General features: G+C 49.7%; 2 protein-coding genes and 1 long non-coding RNA gene across 11 annotated transcripts in view; 2 read left to right on the top strand and 1 right to left on the bottom strand.

Moving 5' to 3' along the window:
• Positions 1 to 10,769, top strand: part of RAB3IL1 (RAB3A interacting protein like 1) — a 26,921-nt gene extending 16,152 nt beyond the window's left edge. For 4 of the 8 annotated variants that reach the window (XM_032111875.1, XM_032111871.1, XM_032111874.1 and 1 more), the window contains exons 11-14: positions 553 to 619; positions 976 to 1,054; positions 7,230 to 7,306; positions 7,939 to 10,769. In XM_032111875.1, coding sequence (XP_031967766.1) covers positions 553 to 619; positions 976 to 1,054; positions 7,230 to 7,306; positions 7,939 to 7,997 — 282 coding nt within the window. In that variant the 3' untranslated portion in view covers positions 7,998 to 10,769. Of the gene's footprint in view, positions 1 to 552; positions 620 to 975; positions 2,886 to 7,229; positions 7,307 to 7,938 lie in introns of those variants that run through there. The other 4 variants (XM_032111872.1, XM_032111870.1, XM_032111869.1 and 1 more) reach the window with 1 other exon arrangement.
• LOC116445339 (acyl-CoA 6-desaturase-like) lies at positions 6,785 to 24,803 on the bottom strand. Of its 2 annotated transcripts, none has more exons than XM_032111896.1 (13): positions 24,334 to 24,803; positions 20,723 to 20,833; positions 19,561 to 19,758; positions 19,346 to 19,447; positions 18,726 to 18,851; positions 17,470 to 17,530; positions 17,062 to 17,138; positions 16,799 to 16,896; positions 16,123 to 16,219; positions 15,120 to 15,199; positions 13,952 to 14,077; positions 12,991 to 13,064; positions 6,785 to 7,020 (listed from the first exon to the last, which is right to left on the bottom strand). In XM_032111896.1, exons 1-12 carry the CDS (start codon positions 24,538 to 24,540, stop codon positions 13,013 to 13,015), a joined length of 1,335 nt encoding a protein of 444 aa, XP_031967787.1. In that variant the 5' UTR covers positions 24,541 to 24,803; the 3' UTR covers positions 6,785 to 7,020; positions 12,991 to 13,012. The 2 variants fall into 2 exon arrangements, with proteins under 2 accessions (XP_031967787.1, XP_031967786.1); XM_032111895.1 differs by lacking the exon at positions 6,785 to 7,020 and adding an exon at positions 11,477 to 12,294.
• Positions 13,059 to 22,433, top strand: LOC116445444. Its single transcript, XR_004240790.1, has 2 exons — positions 13,059 to 13,797; positions 15,661 to 22,433. It is a non-coding gene; the product is annotated as an uncharacterized LOC116445444 (long non-coding RNA).

The following is a 24,803-nucleotide window of genomic DNA, read 5'->3' as shown; positions in this document are numbered from 1 at the left end:
TTCCAGGCCCTGCAGTGGACAAGCTCCTGATGGTCAGCCCTGGGATTGAGGAAAAGCTGTGGGATTTAAGGTCGTTCCTGAGGTCGAGGTGGCTCTTGGTTGATGATTTGGGGGCGGATCCAGCTCTTCCTTCTGCTTTCAGATAACCTTCAGTGCGTTCACTTGCCATGATTTCATTCAGTACAGGGCTTTGATTGTTTGGCTTTATTGCTGTGATTTAATTCCCCTTTGTAAAACACAGTAATTTTCTGCTCTTTAGAGGCTGTTGCTGTTCCAGTCAGATCCATGCCTGGCTGTGGGAACAAACTGTTCCTTCTGTGGAGGGGAGGGAGAAGGTGGATCATTTGTTAATGTTGCTGTTGGGGCTCTTGTTCAGTGGAGGATTTTAGAAGTTAATTCTTTCCTGAGCTGCATTTTAGAAGAGCTGATCCCACAAAAAGTTGGTTTTTTGTGGACAGATTTGACTCATTTTTGTCACTTGCACCAAAGGAATGTCTCAAATCTTTGTTCCTCTTTCCACCCCCCCCCCCCCCCTTTCCCTCTGTCTCTCAGATCACAGCAGTGTGCAACTTCTTCACCTACATCCGCTATATCCAGCAAGGCCTGGTGAGGCAGGATGGTAAGAGCTGGGTCCACTGGGATGCTTTCTGTGGGAGCAACTGGGAGGAACTGGGAGGAGCTGGTTGGAGTGACAGGAGTGGGGCCAGCTGAGGCTGTCTTGGAGAAGCAGATAAATGACAAAAGAAAGGCATGAGGGGAGGAGTGGAGCATCTCTTCCTTGCTCATCACCTTCCTGGGAGCTTTGCCCTGGGGTGGAGCTGGTAAGGGTAGACCTGACAGGCCTATCCTGCTTCCCTTCCTGTGGGAATGCTGGCAGCACAGCAGAGCAGGAGCTGGTGGCCAGCTGTGCCCTCCTTACTGATTTTTTGGGTGCTTTTTTTCCCCCCTTCTCTCTCCCCCCGTTGTGCTTTGCAGTGGAGCTGATGTACTGGGAGGTCATGCGGCTCCGGAGGGAGATGTCTCTGGCCAAACTTGGATTTTATCCCAGCGAGATGTAAGCAGAGCCCTGACCATGGAAGGAAACCGCTCCTGGAGGGAGGGAGGGCTTGGAGTGCAGTGCCTGTCCTGCTCCCTCCCACCTTCCCTCTGCCTGGAGCAAGGAGCAAGAGGCACAAGTTCCACCTTCAGCTGTCCCACTCCTCCAAGTGTGACTGGAATGCAGCTGCCACGCTGCCCCCGGAGCTGGGCTGGCCCTGGCTGCTCTGGGATGGCCATCCATGGACTCTGGAGTCTCCTATATGCAGTGTATATCCATTCTTTTTTAAACCTTTTGTTTTTATACGCAGCCTGCTTCGGCATAACCCGAGGCCAGGCCTGTGCAGGGTGGGAATTCTGGACCTTCCTTGTGAGCCAGTCTGTCAGGACAGATGCTGGCTGTCTGTTCCACTCATTTTTTTGGGACGGAGGGTGCTGTCCCTGAGGTCCTGCTGACCACAGCAGCCCTGAAAATGCCAGCAGAGCACAATAATCTTGAAGAGTTTGTTTCCAAGTACTTCCTTGTTCCTTTTAAAGGAGCCTGCGAGAGAAGCTTCTTGCCAGCGGAGTCACAAAGAGGGATTTGTTCCTGTTTTTAGCTGGATGTTTGGCACTGTGTCATGCAGGCTGGGGAATGGCTGGAGCTGTGCACCTGGGGCCTCCAGCAGAAGAAGGGAGCAGGGAAATTCCATAACTCCCAGCTGGCTGGAGGATGTTTCCTCCTGGACTAGGGAATGTGCTGCAGTTGCCAGAGGCAGATGCGGGACCAGTGACAGTCCCTGGTGGAAAGTTCCCCCGTGATGCTCCTAAACACAAACCTCACCTACAGACATCCCTGGAGCTGTTCCTGCCCTGGGGGAGCTTTCCCACCCTTCAGGCAGAATCCGTGTTCCCAGGTCGGGTTCTTTGTATCTCCAGAAGGAGCATGCCCAGGCTGGGCAGTCCCAAAGCCCAGAGATTCCTTCCCAGTGTTAATCAGACCTGGAGATGCCTGTCCACTAGGAATCCCAGCTTTTCCTGGGCTGCCATTCCCTGGTGAGGGGATCTGAGACCTCTTCGTGTGCACATGAGGGATGTGGCTGAGGTTCCTGCATGCCCCAAAATGTGCTGGTAGGGAGGGGTGTCACTGGAGCTGTGGGAATGCACAGGCCCGACACATCCTGAACTCAGGCCCAGCTTTGTTAAAGCCATGACAGTATTTTGTAGCCAATTTAGCCTTTTTTCAGTGACTCTGGAGTCAGCTCAGCCATCACCCACTCTGGGCTTTTCACTTCTGACTGGGTTGTCACCCTGTCCCTGTGCCACCCTCAGCAAGCTGGTGCCCATCTTCAGCTCTGGAATTCCATCCTCTCCTGAAGGATGTTACAGGAGGAACTCTATTTTCTTCCAGTGAGCTGCCTTGGTTTTGTCTAAGGGAGAGAGAAATAACACAGGGAAAGTAAAACCTTTGGTTTCCCCAGCTGCGGATTTCAGCTCAGGTGAATTCCACCCCTGGAATTTCTCCCTGCATTCCCTTCATCTCTTCCCCCTGTCCTTTCAATCTCTCCATGTCTTCCTGTGCCGTGAGCTGCTACACTGCACAAACACTGCAGCACTGGGAATGAGATGAATCTCTCTGGGCAGGAGATGTTTTGGTTTGTGGGATGTTTTTTCCCCCCTTGGTGTTACATTGAAAAGCACTTTGAGATGGAAGGAACTGGAGCAATGCCTTGTCTGAGGTTGTCTTGCATTTCAAGCGAAGCAGAGAGAACAATTTGTGAAGGAAAATGAAGTCACTCTGTTACTGGCGGGATGGTTGCACCCTGCTCTTTCATAAAGGAAAATAAAACATTTGCTGTTAACCTCTACAAGCCTGGTTGGAGTTGGAGGGTTGGGGTTCAAGAGAAAATCTTGCAGGGTGGAGTTTGGGATGCTTTTATTCATCAGAGCAGGTACCTGTTCTTCCTGAGGGAAGCTGAGGCTTCTCCCGTTGTGTCTCCTTTGATTTGCTGGCTGGAAGCACTGCTCGAGTGCTGGGTAATTCAAGGATCTTCCTTCCTCTTTCCTGAGCAGTCTCCCCCTTCTCCTCTCAGCAGGCAGAGGTTTTGGGTCGCTTGGTTTCACTAAAACCACTTGTTCTTCCTGCTCAGCTCTGGACATTAACATGGAAGATCTCCTCCTCCTGTCTTGGAGATGGCAGTGGGCAGAGCTGTCTCCAGAAAGGGATTTAATTTCACTTTCAATTAAAAAGCCACACAAGAATCTGGTTGTGCAGCACTGTCAGGCAGCCACGAGAGGGCACAGGCAGCCCAGGCAGGGACTGTCCTCCCTCCCTGCCTTCCCTCGTGCTTCCCTGGGAGAATGGAGCATCTCCAGGTCCCACCTGCTCCTGACCCTCTCCTGCAGCCTCTTGCCAGGGCAACATTCCTGCAGCTTCCCCGCGCTGCTGGCAGTGGGAATTGGGCATCTGGAGAGTGGAAAGGAAAGGAAGGATTTGGATTTCTGTAAGGGATGGTTGGGTGAGAGACTGTTTTGCTGTGTCTGGGTCTGCTGGTGTATAATGGCAGCAGGGATTGCTGCCAGAAACTTCCCTGTGACACTGGCTCCCTAAACTTCTAAGGTGTGAGAAGACATCATGTCCCCTATTCCCAGCCTTTTCCACCAGAGCTTTCCTGCTGTTTTTCCCCTCAGAAATAAACCAGAGTTTGAGCAGAGTCTCTGGGTCCTCTTGTACCTCCTACAATCTTCCTCGCACCTATTTGCCCCCACCAAGGGCCTGCCAACCTGTCCTGGGCTAAAATAAAGAGCTTCAAAGGGATAGGAGTTCAAAAATCTGCTTTTGTAGATGTGTTTGACTTGCTTGATTTTGTTTTCAGCCCTCTAAGTCCTTTTCCCCTGCTGTAAAGTGTGAGTCTGGGAGAGGAAAGGGATATTTGGATGATGGTGGAGGTTAGTGTTGTGCACAACAAGGTGCTTTTAAGCATTTGGATATTAATATTTGAGAAACTGGGATTTAGACCAGAGAGATTTGGTTGCTCCTGGAAGTTCCCTGTGTCTGCTGGCCGTGTCCTTTCCCTGCCTGTGGAATTAGTCCAAGTTTGGGCTAATTCAGGGCTGTAAATCAGGCTGTCTTTGCACCGCTGGTCAGGCTGTCCCCACATGCCCCACAGAGATGGATGGTTCCTGTTCCCAGGAACCAACAAATGAAAGATTTTTTTTTTTTTTATTGTATTATTTACTCCAGGTGCAGTGAAGGAAAAGAGAGAAGAGAAGCAGCTGGCCTCGGAAAAGTCAGGAGTTTCCAAGCTTTCCCAACCTTTCCGTAGGATGAATCCATCCAAAGCAGTGAGGAGCAGTGCAGAACAGGGAGCACTGGGTCAGCCATGGGGAAATTCCAGTCATTTCGGACACTGAGGGAAGCGTGGCCGTGCCAGGAAAAAGTCAGATGTCCTGGCACCGTTCTCAGTGTGCACATGGCACCCAGGGCTGGGGCTGGGGCTGGCCAGCTCTGCCAAGGCAACACGTTCCTGATAGGAGCAAATCCCTGTGGTGCCACCGGTGCTGGGAGCCAAGAGGTTGGATTTGCTGTTTATCATGTCAATATTCCCATGTTTGTGTGAGGCTCACTGGGCTGAGCTGGAAGGTTGACTTTAGCCAGGCTGAGAAGGCAGCTGGACTTTGTGCTGGTGTAACTTCCAGAGAATGTTTCACCTCCTTCGGGGGTGGATTAGGAGGGATAGGGAAGATAGAGAAAGTGAGACTCGGCCAAGCTGTGGGCTGGATGTGAGGGGAAGGTGGGAAAATGGCTTTGGAGTGGCCTTAAGATGAAGGGAGGTAGATTTGGATGAGATACTGGGAAGAAATCCTTCCCTGTGGGGGCGGTGAGGCACTGGCACAGGGTGCCCAGAGAAGCTGTGGATCCCTGGAAGTGTCCAAGGCCAGGCTGGATGGGGCTTGGAGCAACCTGGGACAGTGGAAGGTGTCCCTGCCCATGGCAGGGGGTGGAATGGGATGAGCTTTAAGGTCCCTTCCAACCCAAACCATTGTGGGATTCTGTGACAAATCTGAGCTTCCAGTGGTGTCCTGGCTCAGGAGAGGAGATAGGACTGGCTGGAATGATGGAACAGAGGGACAGCAGGGAAAGTTTGGGAAGGAAAAGGTACTCTTTAGCTTTTGTTTGGCTTAGTCTTGAAATGATTCCCCTGGTAGGAGAAGAAGACATCAGCTGCACGGGAAAAGCTGAGTCACTGGTACAGATCTGGTTACTTACAAGTGACTCCAGTGAAGCAAAAGCCATTTGGTGCAGGAGTAGAAGTCCCAAAACAGCTCCCCATGGGACAGTCCCAGAGAGGGGAGCTGGGAGAAGGAAGCTGAAGCTGGAGGTGTTCCCCAGGCAGCTTTGCAGTGCAAACCCCAGCAGTCAGTCCTGTGCTGCTCACAGAGCTTCCAGGGCCATCCGTGCGGGCACACAAAACATCCTGAGCTTTTAACTCTGCTGATGCTTCCAGTTTCTGCTCCCTCTTTGGTTCTGGGGCTGCAGGCTTCCCTCTGGCAGATGGGATTGGCTCAAGGACAGCTCCCTGCCCTTAATTCCCCTGGCTCACTGTGCTAATTCTGCTCTGTTAATCACCTTAGAGTCAAGTTAAGGTGCTTCACACCAGTGGACACACATGTGAGTCACAGCTCAGTGACACCTTTGCTCTTTCTGCATCAGGACCTGGACAGAGGTGACTCTCGTCCCTTGCCGTTGGTGACCTTTCCCTTTGTCAGGCCACCAGTGCCAGCTGGCAAAACCAGGAGGAAGGAGGGAAGCGCTAATCCAACTTTCCATCAAACTGAAGGCAGTGATAAATAATGTCTTGATGTCTCAGAGGAGCTGGAGCAGTCCCTGATGGTCCCAAGGTGCTTTTGGGTAAGGGAAGTTTTGCAACCACCCCAAAATCTTGACAGCTCTGGCAGACATTAGTCCTTAACAGGATAGGGAACCTGGGTTCCAAATCTTACTCATTTCACACTGGAATTATGTGTGTGTGGAGAAGCCCTTGTGGGCTGTGTTTGAGTGGTGCCTGATCCATCTGGGTTTGGAAAACCCAAAAAACCCACTTTGCTGTTGTCAGCAAGGGTGTCACTACTTTTTCTTCTTGGTGCTGTTTTTAAAAGTCTGGCTTTACACATTCAAGATACACAAATGACTTAAACCCTCTCTCCTACTGCAGCACATGGCACTCATCCCTGTCCCAGCACCACCACACCCAGGAGAGTCTCTTTACTAAGTATCTCAGTAGAGACTTTAAGAACTGTCCCTCTCTGTTTAAAGGTTACCAAGACACTGAAGAAAGGAAATGGCTTTTTAATCTCTGTCCTCTGTTTTGTGTGTGATTCTTTTGTGCATCAAGGGGCAGAGCAGGCTCGACATCTCTTTGCTTTTCGTTCTTTATTTTATTTTACGCAGACAGAAATGTTCCCAGGGAATGGTTTGGGTTGGAAGGGATCTCTAAAGATCATCCTGACTTGCCCAGGTGCTCCTCCTGTACCATTCAAGCCCAGACATTCTGTTACTGTGGAGCTGTTGATTTTCTGCAGGGACATGGAAGGAGTCATGGTGCTGGAATGCAGCAGCTTCACCATTCCTTGCCCTTTAGTGCTGTTGGATTCCATTTCACTCGCATACCTTCACCAAATCAGGTGTTTAATTTGAGCACTTGGTGAGCTCCAGCACGATGGGGAGACAAGAATGAGCAAGGCACGGAGCTGGAATTGGCAGCAGCGCTTTGATTTCCACTCATGCTTTATTTCCCCCTCCCCAGGGTGATGGTGAAGCACGGGCTGTGCTGCTCCACTCCGTTTGGGGTTGTGAGCGTGGCCTGAAGGTGTGTGGACTTGCAAAGGGTGATAATTTCAACTCTGAGTGATTTACCTGGAGATCCTGGGCCAGGAACTGGCTCCAGCTGAGCAACCAACAGCATCTTCAGCTCAGAACCCAAATTTCCAGGTTTTGTCAGGCATCTGTAAGCAAAAAGGGAACAAAACACACAGGGAAAGTGCAGTATGGCTCCTGTATCTTATTAAGCAGCAGCTGTTTTTTTTATGAAGGCCAGGCTAATTGAGGCCAATTAAATTAATCAGGCAAGTGAACCAGCCACACCCATTCCAAGGAGGATGGGTGCAATCACAGGCAATTAGTGTGATTAATATTCTCACTGTCATCCCCACAGCCAGCACCTGGCCAAGAAGTTGGGGAGTTACCTAACTGTGCTCAGGAGGATGCTGCGGGCGAAGGTGGTGCTTCCAGGTGATGATCCTTCTCCTTGGCCTTTTCCCACTCCTTTCTCGAATTCCCACTGAGCCTCCCTTGACCTGAGCAGCCTGGACTTGGCCTTCAAACCTCAGTGGCTGGCAGAAGGTGGAAAAGCTCTGACACAGGATGTTTTAGAAAACATCATCATTCACCCCACTGGAACTTACATTTGCACCCTCCAGCCTCTCTAGGGGATAGACAACACCTTTATTTTCATTTTTTATTATTATTCATTTATGTAATTTGTATTTATTTTATTCTATTTTATGTTCTGCTGTGGGGGAATGATTCACCTCCTGGCTCACTCTGGAATTCTGGATTATTCCCTTCATACTCTTTACAACACTGTTTCCAAATGGATGTTGAGTGTATGGCTGGAAATGTGAATGGAATATTCACCTTACAGCAGCTCCAACAATGCCCTGTTCTGTAGAATCCCCAGGGCAGAGGGATGGTGTAGGGAGGGCTCAGTATGGAAGTGTTTCTATGTGCTATTTGAGGAATTCAGACTAATTTTTCAATAAAATATATATGATAACATGATATAACCCAGCACAAATAGTGGATAAAAACTGAGGTTTTTTCCAGAGGCTAAACTTGATGTTGACTTTTTACTTTTTAAACAGAGTTTAAAAAACCTGTTGCAAGAAGGGAGCTCACAAATGTGGCTGCCCCATCCCTGTAAAGTGTTCGAGGCCAGCTTGGAGGGGGTAAAAACTGCACATCTGAACACCACGAACCTGTTTTTCCCCACACTGATGCCACACACAAATTATGTTGTGAAGCAGTTTCCTGAGACCTCTAGAACTGGGCCTCTGCAGAGTAAGTAAACCATGATGATTTTTTTTAAAGCAATGCTGTTTATGGATGAAGATAGTGATTTGTAGTGGTTAATTTTTGTGTAAGAGCCCCCTGTGTTTGTGTTAGGGGAGCCTGTTTATTCTGGGATGAAATGAAAGCCCCAAAAATGGGGTCATTCTCTGCTTTGGGTTCTGTGACACCTCGTGGCACCTGCTGTCTGGGCAGGATGAGTTTGCCTATGGAGCAATTCCTGTGGACTCTGGCAAGCTGCAGTGTTGGTTTTAGGGGACAGATAAGGATAATCTGGCCATTGCTTTGTCTCCTGACCCGGGACAGCCTGTGAGCTTCCTTTGTCTGCCCCTCCACCTGATGAGACGGGTTTCAATGGGTTCATTTGGCAGAACCAGCTCTGTTAAAGCCTCTGGGCTGACCTCGAGACAGTTTTGACCTAAAACCCACTGCTGATGTCAACTCCAAACCCACCAAAGCATCGGATGGAGCTGTGGGTTGGGAAAGCTGCTGCAAGGTGCTCAGCACACCCTGGGATGAGCCACGAATGGGCACAAAATGGGCTTCTGGAAAATTGTAAAATGCTTCTATGAAGTTTTCACAACAATTTTTTTCTCAGCTGCCTCCCCAGACAGTCTGGAGGCTGAGTTTGAGCAGCCAGGCAAATCTTTGGCAGGAAAATCTCCTTTCCTTTGGTGCTTGTTCCCAGGATAAGGGGAAGCAGCTCCATTGATCATCCTGAGCTTGTGGAGGCTGATAAAGAAACCCATTTGTGCTATTAAAGTCAATGGTATCAAAGTAATTCCACTAATTTCACCACATGAAGTGGAAAAAGGACTTTCCACACTTACTGGCTAACAGCTCCTCCATAAAAAACCCCAGGAAAACCAAGGGAAGCCATAATCAGCAAGTCTGATCCCGGATCCTTTTTTAGTCTCCTTCCACAGTGTTCTTGGCTTGGGATCTGATGTTGAACTGCTAAAAACAGCAGTTAGGAGGCTAAATGTGAAATTGGAGCTTGACTCGCCCTTTATATCAAATCCTACCCTGACCCTTTACAATTCTGCATTTGAACATGTTTTTGATCTCGGAGCAAAACCCGGATGGTGAAATTCCCACCCTAGAAATGTCCCAACTTGCTTAGTTGGCATCTCCGTGCCACCTGCTCATGGGTTTGTGTGGCAGAAGGCACTCCAGAGGGAACAAAGTTCCTGAGCACCAGTGACTCTGGAAAAAACTCCACATAAAGCATTTATATGGTCAACAAATAGTTACGATTTTATTGAGTGGTAGAATACACAAGAAAAAAAAAAGGGTTCTTTTTGAGTTACTGGAATATTCATTTCCTTTTTTAAAGAATGAAACAAAGCAGGAGCTGTCCTATAAGGAATGTGGGTTTGCTGCTTTAACATCGGGAATGTTAGGGCTTTGTTAGGAAGGCTTTCTTAGGAAAGCATCTACGAAGGAAAAGGATGTCTTTGCCCTAATAAAGACTTCAAATCCAGCCAGGGAGCTCAGCCCCTGCAGCAGGGAATGATGGTGCCTGGAGATGGGTCCTGACAAGCCTCCCAAGCCCTATCTCAGTGAGCAGTTGGGATTTGGGCTTCTCAGATCCATGCTTGGAGGGAAATCTCCAAGGAAAGTCCCCTGATTCCCACTGTGCCTCTCCCTGGAAACTGGGGGCAGTGAGTCCCTGCTCCCAGAGCTGCCGGAGCAGGGGCTCAGTGTGAGATCCAGCTCATTCCGAGGCGCCTGTGGATGTCACCAGTCCCTGCCACCCCCTCTGAGCCCCAGCTCTGCCCTGTGTCTCCAGCACAGTCCTCCAGGCAGATTCCAGCCATGCTGGGAGATCACGATTCCAAATTTCTTCTCCTTCACCCCTCAGTATTTTTTCTCCCCCTCTCATGCATCCCTCCTCAACCCCCAACCTTCCCAAACTTCTCCCATTTCTCCTTCTCCTCCCAAAACACCCCCAGAGGCTTCTCTTTGCTGCAGTTTGTGCTTTTCTCTGCCATCCTCGACCATCCTGGTCCTCCAGCTCCTACTCTACTCCCACACGGTGAGTGAGAACAAATCCAGTCCTTCCCTGGCTGTTGTTTGATTCTCTGCCCTGAAACCAGCTCTGTTTCCAGCTCCCCATCGCCATGTGGTGTAGCTGGGTTCAATAAACCCTGGCAGGCTCCCAGCATCTCTTACTGGTTATGTTTTTTCTTTTTTTTCATGTTTGTGTCTCATTACAATGCAAATGAGTGACCTTTATCGAGAGAGAAAGTGGACAAGATTTCACCTCATTATTTTCAGAGAAGCTGGTTAGTTAAGAGTTCTCAGAAAGCTGGGCAAAGCTATGCTGAAAATTCTGTGTTTCAGTCATTCTGATGGCAAACTTTAACCTGCTCATGCCTCACTCATTGCTGCCTTGTTGGAGACAAAGCCAAGGAAGCTCGTGGGAAGTTTATATCTGTCCACATTTCCAGCTTTACTGAAACTTCTGGAATATCTCCAGATAAACCTAATTCTACTTGGAGAACAATGATAACAAAGCAGGTTGATCCAGACTTCCAGGGCTCTTTGTCAGGGATCTGTTTGACCTGCTCCCGTTAAAGGGTGGAGAGCTTAAAGAATCCTGGGATGGTTTGGGTTGGAAGGGACAATAAAGATCATCCAATTCCACCCTCCTGCCATGGACAGGGACACCTTCCCTAGATCAGGTTGCTTGAAACCTCATCCAGCCTGGCCTGGAACACCTCCAGGGATGGGGTATCAACAAAGAATCAAGGCACGTAGGAAAACAGCTCAAATTCCAAGACAGAAAGCTGGGATTTTTTGGAGGGAGAGGAAGAAAATGTATGAGCCAGAGACGGTTTGCCTGAAAAAATAATGAGTTTTGGTGGGGAAAAAAATGCCCATTTACCTAAGAACTGATCTTTCCCAAGATGAACCCAGTTTCCTAAGAAGAAAAGTGAGAACAGGAGGACAGGGCTAAGGAGGAACATATTTGCTCTGGAAATAAGACAAAAAACCAAGGGCTGTCAGAAGAATAAGCTGGAGATTTAAAAGCTTGCAGTGCTGATGCCACTGTGCTCGTGGTCATCCTTGCTGGAGCTCAGTGAGGTACATTCAAGGAGTCAGAAAGGGATGCACAAATTAAGGCAGTCCTGATGAGGTTAGCCAAATCCCAGGCTAGCTCCTTACTACCTGCCAGGGAAATCACAGCATCCCGAAGGATGTTATTTGTGTAGCTTTTCACCCTAAACATTCCTAGTGGTACTTGGGTGGGCAAAACCCCCAGCACAAGCCCTTTACAAACCCTCAGTATCACTGGCTTGCTGAAGTTGCAAGATGCTGAATTCCCCATCTGTAAGCAAAGATAAAATCTCATTTTATTCTCCAAAGAAGCCGGGGAGGGAATACATTCATTTTTTTTAATGCTGGCCACAGTCCCGGAGTCACCTCTGTTCATGATGAAGCACCTTGCTGATTCTGTGGGATGCTGTTAGGATTCAGGGATTTGACAGAGAAGATCCAGTTTCAGAGGTGAGGGAAGTAATGAGGCCTGTGAAGTAACCAGCATCTCCCTCCTGGTGTTTCCAGGGAGCACCGAGGTGGATGCTGGAGCTGGAGGCTGCTTTTGGAACCACGGCCCTTTGTCCTAAATCAAACATCTCTTCTGCTGTGTTGCAGCTGAACCTGGACCCCTGGATTTATTTGGGGTCAGGTTGCCTGTTCCAGAAGCACCTGGAAGCTGTTCAGCCATCTCTCCCGGTAAGCCATTAGTGGGTTTTGGTAATTAGGTGCTGGGCAGAAAATTGAGTTTTAAACAACTTGTACGAGGGTTCTCCAAAGGTGTCACATCAGCAGCAGAGCCTGGGCAGTCCTGATTCCAGACTGTTTGGGCAGCTCCTCCTTCTGCAGGGAGAACTCCTTTCCTCCTGCGATTGTTCCCAAGGGAAGGGTGAACGGTGCCATGGCTCCTGGCCTCGGGCAGGCGGGGAGAGGCTCGGTGCCTGCCAGGCGTGTGCAGACAGGCAGAACCCTGGGCTTCTGCCGGGCAGGGTGGTGAAAAGGCCATTTGTGGTTCCCCCGCAGCACTGAGGAGCAATTAGCACGTTTTGCTTGTGTGATTGTTTTGGTCTTTTGTGTGGTTTGCTGACCAATCGCCCGTGCCAGACCTGCTGCTCATTAAAAAGAAAACAGACCCTCTCCTAAAGGAGACATTTTGCTGTTTAAGCCCAGAAATCTTCTACAGACCCCTGGGAATAGGGGCTGATCCTACAAACACGGCTATGTTAGCCCTGCTGTGGTTAGGGGTTAGCTGTGCAGGGCCAGAGTCACAGCTTGGACTAAAGGGATGCTATGGTTAGAGAAGGGAAGGAGGCAGGGAAAGGAGGGAGCTGGGTGCTGGACAGGGCTGGAAGCACAGCCCAGCAGCTGCCAGTCCCGTGGGATGTGATTCCTCTTTCACACAAACATGGGAAAGAGGCATGAGTTGGCTGTGGTGTCCTTGGATTGCAAACACTCACTGAGGCCTCAAAAAACCCTTAGGTGCGAATCGGTGTTTGTGTGGTTTAGGCAGAACGAGGACGAATCTTGTGAAAAGAAGGTCAAGATCAGATATTAATGCCCCTTTTTTAAACATTCCTCATCATCCTCACCCAACCTTCCGTTCCCTGCGATGCTGGCCTCGCTTTCCACCCTCTGGAGCACATTTTAAATCTGCCTGGATTAAACAGGTTGCCTGGGCCTGCGCCAGAAGCAGCTGACAAGAGAGGAAACTCCCCTCCAACCGTGGATTTAGACTGAGATCTGAGAGTAAAAGACACAAGTGTGATCCCCCCCCCTATGCCCCCCCATCCCTCCCGGTCACTCACACCTCCCCAGAAAGATTCATGATCACTTATGGAGATAAGCATCCAGCCAGAGATCTCCAGATTTCTTTAGGGACCTATGGGAAGAAAAGGAGGAGAAGTTTGGGAATCTTGCTGCTGTCGTGTTTTTTCCTGCAATGGAGCCTATTGCTGAATTTTAGTATCAATCATAGGCTCACACTCACAGAACCCACCCTCTGGCAGTGTGAAGCCATTCCCCTTTGTCCTGTCACTCCAGGCCCTTGTCCAAAGTCCCTCACCAGCTCCTTTGGAGCCCTTTTAGGCACTGGAAGGGGCTGCAAGTCCTCTTGGGAGCCTCCAGGCTTCACCCCACTGTGCCTTGGTGCTGCATGGCCCTGTCCTAACTGGATTTGAGGACAAAAGCAGGTTTGGAACCAGTTTTCAGCTCTCCCACCCTTTGTGGCCACCCCTCTTCAATCTGCCTGTGCTCAGAGTAGTTTGTGCAGGAGGTGCCTGGACTGCAGAGCTTTCTCATGTTCCCTGCCATGAATTATTCCCCTCGGAGTAACTGAGACAGCAACATTAACACCGAGGCTGCTGACAAGGGCCGTTAGACTCGTCTCCAGCTCTGCCTGCAGGGAATTGCCTGTTGCTGCTGGCAGGGCTCTCAGGGGACGCAGCAGAGGCTGTAACCTGACCTGTTTCCCTTTGATTCGTCTCACTTTGCAGCAGGAGCCACCAGCTGTCAGAACAGGGTGGTATAAAAATCAGAATCATTAAGGTTGGAAAAGGCCTCTAAGATCCACCCCAGCACTGCTGAGCCACCATATCCCCAGATGCTGTGATCAGGTTTGTACCCATCTGAAGGTTAAGTGTTTGGTACTTTGACAGCAAGCAACAGCACAAATTTCTGAAGGGTCTGTTGAGTCCTGAATCCTCTGTGCTAGAAAATATTGGGTGTCCCTGGAAAAATGAGCTGCAGGGGGGATCAGGAGGGCCTTACCCAACGATGTCTACAAATGCTTTCCCAAGGGGCTTCTCCTCATACGGGACTCCGTACTTGGCACATAATGACTTCACCAAAGGCTTCACCTTCCAGAAGTTATGCCGTGGCATTGTTGGAAACAGGCTGGAGAGGAGAGAGAGAAAACAAAGCTGAGAAAGCTCACGAGACAAGCACCAAGGGATGGGCATCTCTCTGTTTGCATCCTCAGGCGCTTGGTGTTGGTGCCTCCTCAAGCTGTACAGACAAAGGAAGAGAGGCACAGAGACATCCCTGCTTTACGCTCCTCTGTCTCAAGGAAGAGGTGAAAACTGATTTTCCTGCCATGCCTCAAAGCAAAGCCATGCTCAGGACACACTGAAAGCCAGTTTGTGCAAGAAGGGACACGAGTGTGCAATGAGAGGGCAGCAGGAGTGAGGGAACAGCCTCAGAGATGGCCGCCCGTTTCCTCTGGGAATAATTGTTTCTTGCTGAACTGAATTCCCAGTGACCTGCTTTTCCACCTCTGGAAGCAGGTAAAGAAGGATCTTGGGGGACCTTTCCCTATGTTTTTCATGGAGATTTCCTAAGCTGGCTCCCAAACCATGCAGCCTCACCCTAAAAACCTTTTCTTCTATGTTTGCTGTTGCCATTGGCAACAGACTGTCCATATGGCCCTGGTTTCCATATTTTTTCTGGAATCTGGTACCCAGCATCCTACACAGTCCCACACTCTATAAAACACTGGAATGCTTTAGGGGAGGGGAGTTTTCTGAGGTGGATGCTTGGCATATGAGCCCACAGCCTTTGTAATGGTAGATGCATAATGATGACTCCTAATTAAACCCTAAATTAAGGCTGTGAGAGTGAAAGCTTTGCAGCAAGAGAGAAAAATGTCGTGGCTGTAATAGAAGCAGACTACCATGGAATGGTTTGGGTGAGAAGGGATCTTAAAGCTCATTCAGTTCCCGCCCCACCACGGGCAGGAACACCTTCCACTATCCCAGGTTGCTCCAAGCCCCATCCAACGTGGCCTGGAGCACTTCCAGGGATGGGGCAGCCACAACTTTCACTGCTGTGTAGTCTGGAACTCTTTTTCCTTGGCATATGATCCTGCCCCACCTCCTAATTCCGTCCCTGGGGCTGTGACAAGCTGGCAGTGCCCTCACAATGCCGGCTCCGTACTCACTGGTGCTCGATCTGGAAGTTCAGGTGCCCGGTGAACCAGTCATTGAAAAAGGACTGCTCAATGTTGCAGGTCGCTGCCATCTGCCAGGAGAGAGAAAACTGTGAGGATTTGGCTCGTCCCAAAATCAGGGTGAAATTGCTCTTCCTGAGCTCTGGGAGTGCAGAGCCTGCCGTGCTGGGCCTGCTGGGTGCAGCAAGGGGAGCTTTAATCCTCCCTCAGGGCCTCAGGTAATCAAACTTGCACTGGTGGTGAAGTGATGTAGCCCAAGCCCAGATTCCTAAATCTCAGCCTCTCCCATTGGAGATCAGAGGGTTGGCAGCAGTACCAAGGTGGAAAATGGGAGGAAAATGCATGGACACAAAGCTTCCCCATCCCCGTGTAGTTATTGCGCAGTTTGCCTTAAGTGTGATACTCTGACAATATTTCTTAGGTATTCTTGCTATTAGTTTTCATAAAATTAGATGTTTTTTCTTAAAATTCTTAAAATGCAACCAAATTTTTTATTGGGTTCCTCCCTCAGACATCTTATTTGGATTTGCAGGGAGACAGAACTGCCAAAATATCAAGAGTATGGTTCTAGAATAAAGAAAAGGAAAGGGAGCACACAGTCACTCATCTTCCAGAACAAAAGGACAAAGGCAGCTTCCAAAATGAAGAGTCACCACTTTTTCCTCAGCTGTCTTCCTGTGGAATCTACAGGCCTGGCCAAAACACCCACGAATATTTTTCTGGATTTGCAGTCACATCCAGCATCAGTCACCAGTCATTCCCTCTCTCAACTTGCCTCCAGGAGCAGGTAACCTTTTAATTGTCAAAGTAATTGCAGAACTTTGGAACTCCATGTCTTTGCCCAGCATTGCTGGCTCTGGGAAGAACATCTTTATAGGAGAAGTCATGGACAAGACACTCTATCCTAATAAGGGGTGGTGGTAACCCTCACACTCTCTGAGTAAATCCCATTTTGGGGTGAGTCAGGGGTGTTTTTTTCTCCCCTCCCAGTTACCTGGGAGCTCAGCCAGTCTCTGTGCTTCTCGGAATCAATTTCCATTGGAATGTGATTCATCTGGGTGACCCACACGAACCAGTGGCTCTCCAGAAACCTGCAAAGCCAGGAAAAATTGTGACAATTTCTGCCAGATGTGGGGACATCAGGTGGGGTTTGCAGGGAGCAGCAGAGACTTGGATGGATGTTGACAAGGAATTGCCTGGAATCATCCTCATTCCAGGCTTGTTTTCTGAAAGAGCAGATGATCTGATTTTGCAATTTTGCTTTTTTTTCTTGCACTTTCAGTTTCATCAAAAATTTTGGGAATAATGGGCCGGTTGTGCTAAGTTTTCCAGCTTGATTTCAGACTTGGAGCTTGCACAGGATTACCTCCACAGTCAGCTGGGAAGAGGGCGGGATGAGACACTCTGGGAGGGTCCAGCCATGACCAAAGTGGGATCAGCAGTGTGTGGGAACAGGGAATGAGGAAAGGGAGGAGAATCCTGGCTGGACCATGGTGGGGCAGGGGGAGATGCAGGTAGGAGAAGATGTCGAGTGCCAGAGGAGCTAGAATTGGGAGGGAAGCCAGAATTCCTGAGAGGGAAGTGAAGCAGTGGGACACAGCAGAGCTGAGGCCAGGCTCAAACAGCACTGGAGGGATGGCAGAGCAGCAGGGATGCCCTTGAGCCCCTACCTGACAAACGTGAGGAGACCCAGGGATCCCAGGATGCCATAGAACGGGATGTAGGTGAGGAAGTAGCGCAGGTAGTAGCTGATGGCCCAGGCCAGGTCCTGGGGGGAGAGAGAAAACGCCAGGCATCATTTCGCCCATCTTGGGTAACGTGTCCTTGCCGGGGATGTTGGGAACAGTGGGTAATTCCTGCTGGGCCCCTGGCCTCCCTCTCTGCTCCAGTTTCCTGCCAGACCCCATAAGGATGGAGGGAATGTTTCACTCACCGCCCAGAACCTGCGCCTGATCATGGTCGAGATGATTTGGATTTGGAAATACACAGGGATGAGCAGAGGCGGGAAGACTGCAAGGCAAAGGGAAATGGTTTGGCCATCAGAGGGGTGGGAAGGTGTGTGGCATGAGGGACTGCTTCCATGGAACTGGGAACATGCAGTTTTTCCATGGAGCCTCTCACATGGAGGTCATTCCCAGCCTCAGCTCTTTTACATTCCCTTGCTCTACAGGGCAATGTTCCAGGTGTTTGGACATCCCTGAGCTGATTTTGGGAGCTGCACAGGGTCCTGAGGAAGGGTGGGATGAGCTGGGATTTGAGGAGTTGCTCTGCTCACACAGTGAGGGCTGGAAAGGACAAGTGGCATTCCAGGAAAAGGGAAGAGAGGAGGGTGGATACTCACTGAGGAAGAAGTACTCGTGCTGGTGGTTGTAAGGCAGGTACTTCAGCTTCTTCTTGCCGTACTGCAGGACACAAGGACACAGCTCAGCCTGGGATCAGGATGTTCCCAGGTAAAAGCAGATTCTCTGCAATAATTCCTAACTTATTGACCAGGGAGTTTTGACTGAATTCCCACCAGCGATTTGGTGTGATTAAATATCCTGACTTTGTCCTTGTGTTAGGTGTAAACTCAATTTTTACAGATAATCTCTATTTATTTGATGGGATTTTGATGCACTTCGCCTGCTGCCATCCCTGTGTCTGTGATAAGAACTGCCAGCACCTCCATCTTTACTAATATCAATGTGACAGGGATGAAGTCTGATTTTTTGGAAGGGAAGGCTTGTAGCACCGACAAATCAGGCACATTATTCCCTCTGGGCTGAGCTCTGCAAGGCTGTGCACTTGGCATCATCTGGAAAAGGATTCTATACCAGTGTGAGAATATTAGGATAGACTGATCCAGGCCTAATATTAGATATTTTGAGGAGGAAGTCCAGTTTTCCTTGTTACCACAAATGTTTAGGTTTTCCTTTAAGTCTGCTTTCTCAATAATACAAAATCTGGCTGAGAAACCATTTTTAATGTTGTATTCCCCTGTGTTGTCTTTGCTGCTTGTCCATTTTCTTGGGGTTTTGCTTTTAAAACTAGAAACCCTTGTTCCATTGTGAAAACCACCACAATTTAAGTGCTTTGCATAGGTTTTTATAAACAGGCAGTAAATATTTTGGCTCTGGAGGGGCAGATTGAATTAAAATTAAAATCACTTGATGCTGGAAGACATTTGCTATGGAAATGGAAGGTTAGTTTTGAAATGCTCCTGCTGGAATACTGAGGAACACCATATTTCCCCCTCATGCTGGCACTTCAAGCCAGCAGGATGAAGTGGCCTTGAGTGGCTTTCTGCGTTCTCTCCAAGCCCATCTGCATTATTATTCCCGAGTTAGCCCAGGACACTGTCTCCTGTGGTCAGCACAGGAAATGGATTGGGAATTAATAGTCAGTGCTGCTCCTCAGCGCAAGGGTTGGCTCCAAACTCCTGTCAGACAACGTAGCCAGATGAAATCCCTGGATTAAGCATTTCCTTTCTAGCATTCCTGGAAGTCCTGCCTGTGTAAGTCATGTCTAACAATGGAAGCCAACTCCTGGATTTGCACAACCACTCTCTGAGGGCCCTCTCAGACAGTAGGTTTCCACGTTTTCCCCACTTTTCCTTACCTCAACGGGCTGTGTGTCCCCAAGGACAAAAATGTGCAGCATGTTCACATCTGGGTCCTTCTTGAAGATGTTGGGCTTGGCGTGGTGCTGGAAGTGGCGGTGGTTCCACCAGTTTGCAGAGGCACCCTGGGCAAGGAGAACAAGGAGTTTTCATCCATGGGGAGCTGCTCCCAAGGTGGGATTACCCCATCATTTATGAGAACTAAAGTGGTGAGACTCAGGTTGTGGCCAAAGTGGGATTTGCTTTGGAAAGAGCAGCAGGCAGGGAGTGCTGGAATTGTTGGTTGCTATGAGACTGCTGGTTCCAGAGGGATCCCCAAGGATCATCCATATTGAAAGAACATGGAATAAATACACTCTGAGTGAGTTACAGGTCACTGTGTCTTCCCAGAAAATGCTGGAATGGTTTGGGTTGGAAGGGACTTTAAAGCTCATCCAGTCGCAGCCCCCTGCCATGAGCAGGGACACCTTCCACTAGCCCAGGCTGCTCCATGGACAATGGTCACCAACTTTTTTTGTGCCTCTGCTCACTTTGGGAAGGCTGAGAGCCTCTCTTTCCTACTGGGCCACAGCCAAAGGGATGGATTCCCAGAATTCCCTGGCTCCATAATTCCCTTTACCTTCAGGTGTCCAATGACAAACTTGTGGAAGATGTGGTTCCAGGAGGACTTCTTGAAGACAGAGAGGTGTCCAAAATCATGCTGCAGCCAGCCTGCCTGGGCCTGGGATGAGGGGAAATCAGATAGTTAGGAAGCTATTGGGAATCAGAGCTAAGCAGGAAAGAAATGGAGATGGAGGGCATGTTGGGAGTGTGAGGAAGAGCCCTCTTTGTCACCTGGCAAGTTGTAAGGATGCAGGCAAGGATGAGGGTTGTGATCCAGCCGGTCCCAAAGTAGGAAACCATGAGCCAAGCCAAAACTTCCATGGCAATGATGTGGCCCAGGTAAAGGGAGAAGAACAAAGGGCTGGCTCGGAACAGGTTCATGTCCTCCGCTGTCTTCCGCAGGGTCCGGAAATCCTCCACCAGCTGGGACTGCAACGGGACAGGCAAGAGCAGGGTGAGGCTTGGGAGTGAGCCTGAATGAGTTGCGGGATGGATGGATGGATGGAGGAAGGATGAGCTCCGTGCTAAGGACCCTGGCTTCATATTCCAGCTTTTTGCCCTGTATTCCTAGGAATAAGCATCCTGGCTGGTCTGAGCCCACATCCTGACCTTTTGGACCTGGAGCCAGGAGAGTAATCCAAGCTCTGTTGAGTGTCCCATCACCTGATGGCTCTTGTCTGAATGAGCTTCCAAGCACCAAGAGAAGCTGGAGCAAGAGGGAATTCAGTGCTATTGTGCCTAATTCCAGAGCTCTGATAATGAGCACCCACTATCACCCGTCATCCATTCAATCCATGGGCCAGCTCCTGTGCAGCCATCCATGAGGAGCATTGCTGGGTCACTGGGGGCCAGCACTGTCCCCTCTATTGTGAGTGACACAGATATCTCACAATCATGGCCAGCCACAAACAACGGGGCAGGATTGAGTTTCCTGGCCAGTTGTGCCACGCTCTGGGCCTGAATAATGGATGAGCAGGGATCCAGAGCTGCCCTGGGGATGGGCAGTGGCTGCTGCTCCTTAGCACGGCCACCGAAGCGAGACTTGTGTTTTGGAGCTTGGTCACCAGCAAAGGAGCAGCAGAAGGGACCCTGGAGCTGGGGCACATTTCCCATTCCACATGTCTCAGTTCCCATTTCCCGTCAGGATGGGATCAGTCCAGCCTGGGTGCCTGGAACAGGCTGCCAGAAATTGGCTGTTGGTGGCTCTGTGGGAAAGGCAAGGTTTGTACGGCCAAAAGTGTCACCCCCTTTCCACACACATATGATAGGATGCAAATACTGCTACACGGAGATGTTCAGTCACTGAGAACTCTCCCTCTCTGGAGAACATCCCAAGAGGGAAAAACCAGTGGGAATAGCCACCCTGAACCCCAGCTGAGGAGCAAAAACTCACATTTTTGCCTCGGTCCTGGCTGGGCTCCCCTGGAGCGAGTTCTCCGATAAGCAAGGGCTTGAGAAACTTCTGCACCAAGGTGGGATTGATGTGGAAGGCCTGGAATGCATCCTGGAGTGGAAACAGGAGGAACTGTGTGAGATCCAGAAGTCAGATGTGCGTCCTATTCACTGTGACATTCCCACCCACCTCCAGCAGTTGTGGAACCTGTGGAAGAGGGGGGCCAGGTGACCTCCAGCTCTGTGATCACTGTTTGGGACATTAATTCCACTAAAGCCTGATGAATTTGCTGTCCTGGGAAGGGTGAGACCTGGGATAGCATCCAGCCATATGGTGAAAGGCACCTCAAGAAATTCTTTCTAAGCAACTAAATACTTAAATCCTGTTAATTCCCTTAGAAGGTAGGCAGAGGGGAATTTGTGCAAATCCTTCCTTAGGATAAAAATACCCTTGGAAAGTCTGCTCGTGGAGGCAAGTCAAGAGCGGGGGTGACTGTGGTGACTGAAGCTGGATGTGACTGCAAACACAAAAAATATTCCTGGGTGGTTTGGCCAGGCCTGGAGATCCCAGCGGTAAAACAGCGGAGGAAAAAGTGGTGACTCTTCAGAATAATGCCTTGTTTGTGGAGTCATGTTGATCCTGGCATTCATGAGCTTATCTGACTCTTCTTTTTCTCTATTCCTTCCCCTTCCACATATTTTTGTCTACCTGTATCCCACAGGTGCCTGATGCTCATGAGATCTTGGCCAGATCCTTTCACATGGCACAGTTAGAATTTTAACCCCAAGGACAGCAGCAGGGCCAGAAAGCTGACCCAGATCAGAAACCCTCACTCTGTCCTTGCCCTTTCCTCACTGCACAGAACTGGAGTCAGCTCTTGGAATTCACCTGGGAGAACTGGAAATATTGGTTCCATAAAGTGCTGAGAGAGTATGGAAAAAAAAAAATAGTTAAAAACAGGAGTCAGGAGCATCGTGCTCTGGCCTTTCCACCCTTGTCCCGTTGCCTAAGAACTGTAGGGACAAACTAAAATCTCCCTCCTGACTCTAAAGAGAAAGGGTGGATTGAAAAGTGCTCCCTCTGTCCAGCTGACCCTCCTGGGAGCTGCCCTCCATCAAAAGTCTGGGGTTCAAACGAGCCAGCCAACGACCTCGGGCCCAAGGCCCACCAAAATCAATAGAAACTTGAACCCATAAATGTGTCACTGAAATGTTGACTCTGGTTCCTGTTTTCCTCCTCTGGAATGATTTGCAGAAGATGTGAAAGAGGAAGGAAAAGCAGAATGAGGGGGGAAGTGAATAGCTGACTGTGCCTCCTGCAAGGCTCTGCAGTTTTGGGTGAAAAAAAAGGGGAAGAAAGGGAAAGCGAGAGAGGGTGACACATAAGAAGCGTTAAAAAATGTCCACTCAATACTATTTTAACTGCTGGGAATAAAAAAGTCTTTAGAGGTCTGATTGGGTGCTCACTGCCTGGAGATCCTGCAAGAGACGGAAGGATTGGATTTTTATTGTGTGTATCTCATGAAGCTCCTGTACTAATAGGTCCCAAATATAAGATAGCACCTGGATTTTGGAATTGTCCTCAGTTCTGTACTGCAGGTGATAAAAAGCTTAAGGAAGAAGATAATCTCTGAGAAATGCTGTGTGATGTTGGCACTTGACCTCCCAACTTTGTGATCTACTGACCAAATAAGCCGAAGTGTTTTATGGGATGTGGGAATTATTCCAGCTGCTTCTGGTGAAGAAAAAAAAAAAAAAAGCTTTGTATAATGGAGATATGAGCTGTACCTGAGCACTGGAAGTGCTTAGAGCTGTCAGCACAAGGATTTTCTTTTACATCCCTGAGCACCTCTGGGACAGACACTGGGAAGTGTCCCTGCCTTCGTGTTCTGTGTGTGAGGTGACACCAGAACAGGCTGGCCCAGACTCAGATGTTGTGTTTAAAAAAAATCATAGAACCATGGAATGGTTCGGGTTGGAAGGGGCTGTAAAAATCATCTCATTCCACTCCCCTGCCGTGGGCAAGGACACCTTCCATCGACCAGGTTACTCCAGACCCCATCCAGCCTGGCTGGGACACTGCCAGGGATCCAGGGGCAGCCACAGCTTCTCCGGGCAACCTGTGCCAGGGCCTGCCCACCCTCACAAGGAAGATTTTCCTCCTAAAATCCAATCTAAAGCCTCACAGGGTCAAGGCCAAGTCTTTCTCCCCTTGAACAAGAAGGTTTTTTTGGCTGTAAATGGTTGTTCACCACAGGGAAGCTGCAAAACTGATGCCAATCCTGATTTGGTGCTCAGAGGGGTGATGTAACAATTTCAGAGCATTTTGAAGGCCATGCCTTCATGGAGTGTGGGATGCAATGTAGGGTGGGGAGGTGGGAGGAGGACCAGCAATCCTGGAAGCACCAACCTGTGTTTCAGCCTGCCTTTCAAGGATTCCAGACAACTGCAGTAGCAGATGCTTTTTGGTTGCTAATGGAGATAAGGGAGTTAAATTCTTGGGGATAGGAGTCAAACTCCTCCTGTTTGAGCAGCTCTGTGTTTAGGCACTTAAAAGCACAAACCTGGCCCATCTTTTTGAGGGAGAAAGCTACTCATTCAGAGGATTTACTGAAAAGGCACAGAAGGGCCAAAATGCAGCTCAGTGCTTAAAGGAAAAGAATGGAAAATAACCACGGGACGCAGGGAAATGGGGGTTGAAGGAAAGGGAAGGTTCTGCCAAATAATTTTGTCGCACATGGAGCTTCCTCCTTGCTGAGGTGTCAGGAGCTGTGGGAGACCAACAGCTTGTTCCTGCTTGGTCTCTGCACGTTTTGGGAAGAGCTCTGAGGCAGCTTGCATTTCACGAACACGCCCTGAGGGGAGAACATGCTCTCTGGATGCACTTCTGAGGAAGGTGGTTTTGAGGGGAACTCCAGACAGCAAACAATTTATTTCTAATTTGTTCCTTTTTCAAGGCAGGGGTTTTTTTTTTTGTTGTTGTTGTTGTTGTTTGGTTTCTTATCTTTTACGGTGCTGAAACCTGAGAGGTGGCTGAACCCAGCGCAGGAACAGCTGGAGCAGCAGCAAATGGTTTGCTGCTTTTCTTTTTCTCTCTCTCTTTTCTGTAGCAACCTGTAACCAAATTCTCCAGAGAATTTTCTCCCGGGGAAAAAAAAAAAAAATCTAAAAAGCTCCTTGTTTTAAAGCCTCCTCACAGAAGCAACTTTGAGACACAGCCTGGCCTCTGTTTAACCCTCCCTGTGCTTGGCTGCGTGACTCTGCATGTCACAAACTCCACGCTGAAAAAGGGGAGATTTGGGACGCCTTGCTCCTGAATTCAGGGCGCGAGGCACGGCACAAGCAGGAGACAAAAGCAAACTAGCAGGATTTAAGCACAGCAATCCCTACCAACCCATCTTCCAGACACCACGGCTCCGGGGGTGGGGGGGGTGGGGGGGACCTGCATCCACTTGGACCGAGCTGGGAGCAGCGGAAGGGCTGAGCCGGGTGTCCAGCAGGTGTTGGGGAGATGGGGACAGGGGACAGCAGGCAGCTGGCTCCCTTCAGGGAGGGAAGGAGCTGTCAGAGGATGCTGCTGGAGCCGGGAGAGCCGCGGGGGTCGGTCCTTACCGTGGCATCTTCGCCGGCGCAGTGGCTGATCACTCGCTGGCCCCCCGGGTGCCTGTTTGCCCACTTGGTGACATTATAAACCTTTCGCTCTATCACCAGCCACTTGTCCGTCCTCAGGTTATGCTTCTGGATCTCCTCCCAGGTGTAGAAGCGGATCTGCGCCGCCGGCTCCCCCGAATCCCCCCCTTGCTCGCCCCCTTTCCCCATGGGGCCACTGGATTCTTTGTCTTCTTGCCCAAAGGGGGAGAGGAGTGGGGGGAAACTTGTCCCGGCGCCTCTTAGGGATGTGCCGGAGGGGAAGAGCTTTCCTGCCGGGATTGAACTCAGCTGATCCCCTGCTCCCTCCCTTCGCCTTCGCTCATGTCCTCCCTTCTCTTTGTTTCTGGCTTCCCAGCCCTTGGAAGCTCTCCGCCTGCTCGGAAGTGCCCCCTAGGCTGGCTGTCCCCGCACTGATGCACTTTATCCTCGCA

Source organism: Corvus moneduloides, chromosome 6 (genome assembly GCF_009650955.1).
Source record: "Corvus moneduloides isolate bCorMon1 chromosome 6, bCorMon1.pri, whole genome shotgun sequence".
Classification (NCBI taxonomy): Eukaryota; Metazoa; Chordata; class Aves; order Passeriformes; family Corvidae; genus Corvus; species Corvus moneduloides.
This window is presented reverse-complemented; position numbering and strand designations above follow the sequence as displayed.

Excerpts from the sequence above, each read along its gene's own strand:
- LOC116445339 (XM_032111896.1), bottom strand. The coding sequence starts at position 24,540 with ATGGGGAAAGGGGGCGAGCAAGGGGGGGATTCGGGGGAGCCGGCGGCG. Across the intron at positions 19,759-20,722 it reads GCCAGGACCGAGGCAAAAAT|TCCCAGCTGGTGGAGGATTT; the intron begins GTGAGTTTTTGC and ends GTCCCGTTGCAG. Across the intron at positions 19,448-19,560 it reads GCATCCTTACAACTTGCCAG|GCCCAGGCAGGCTGGCTGCA; the intron begins GTGACAAAGAGG and ends CCCTCATCCCAG.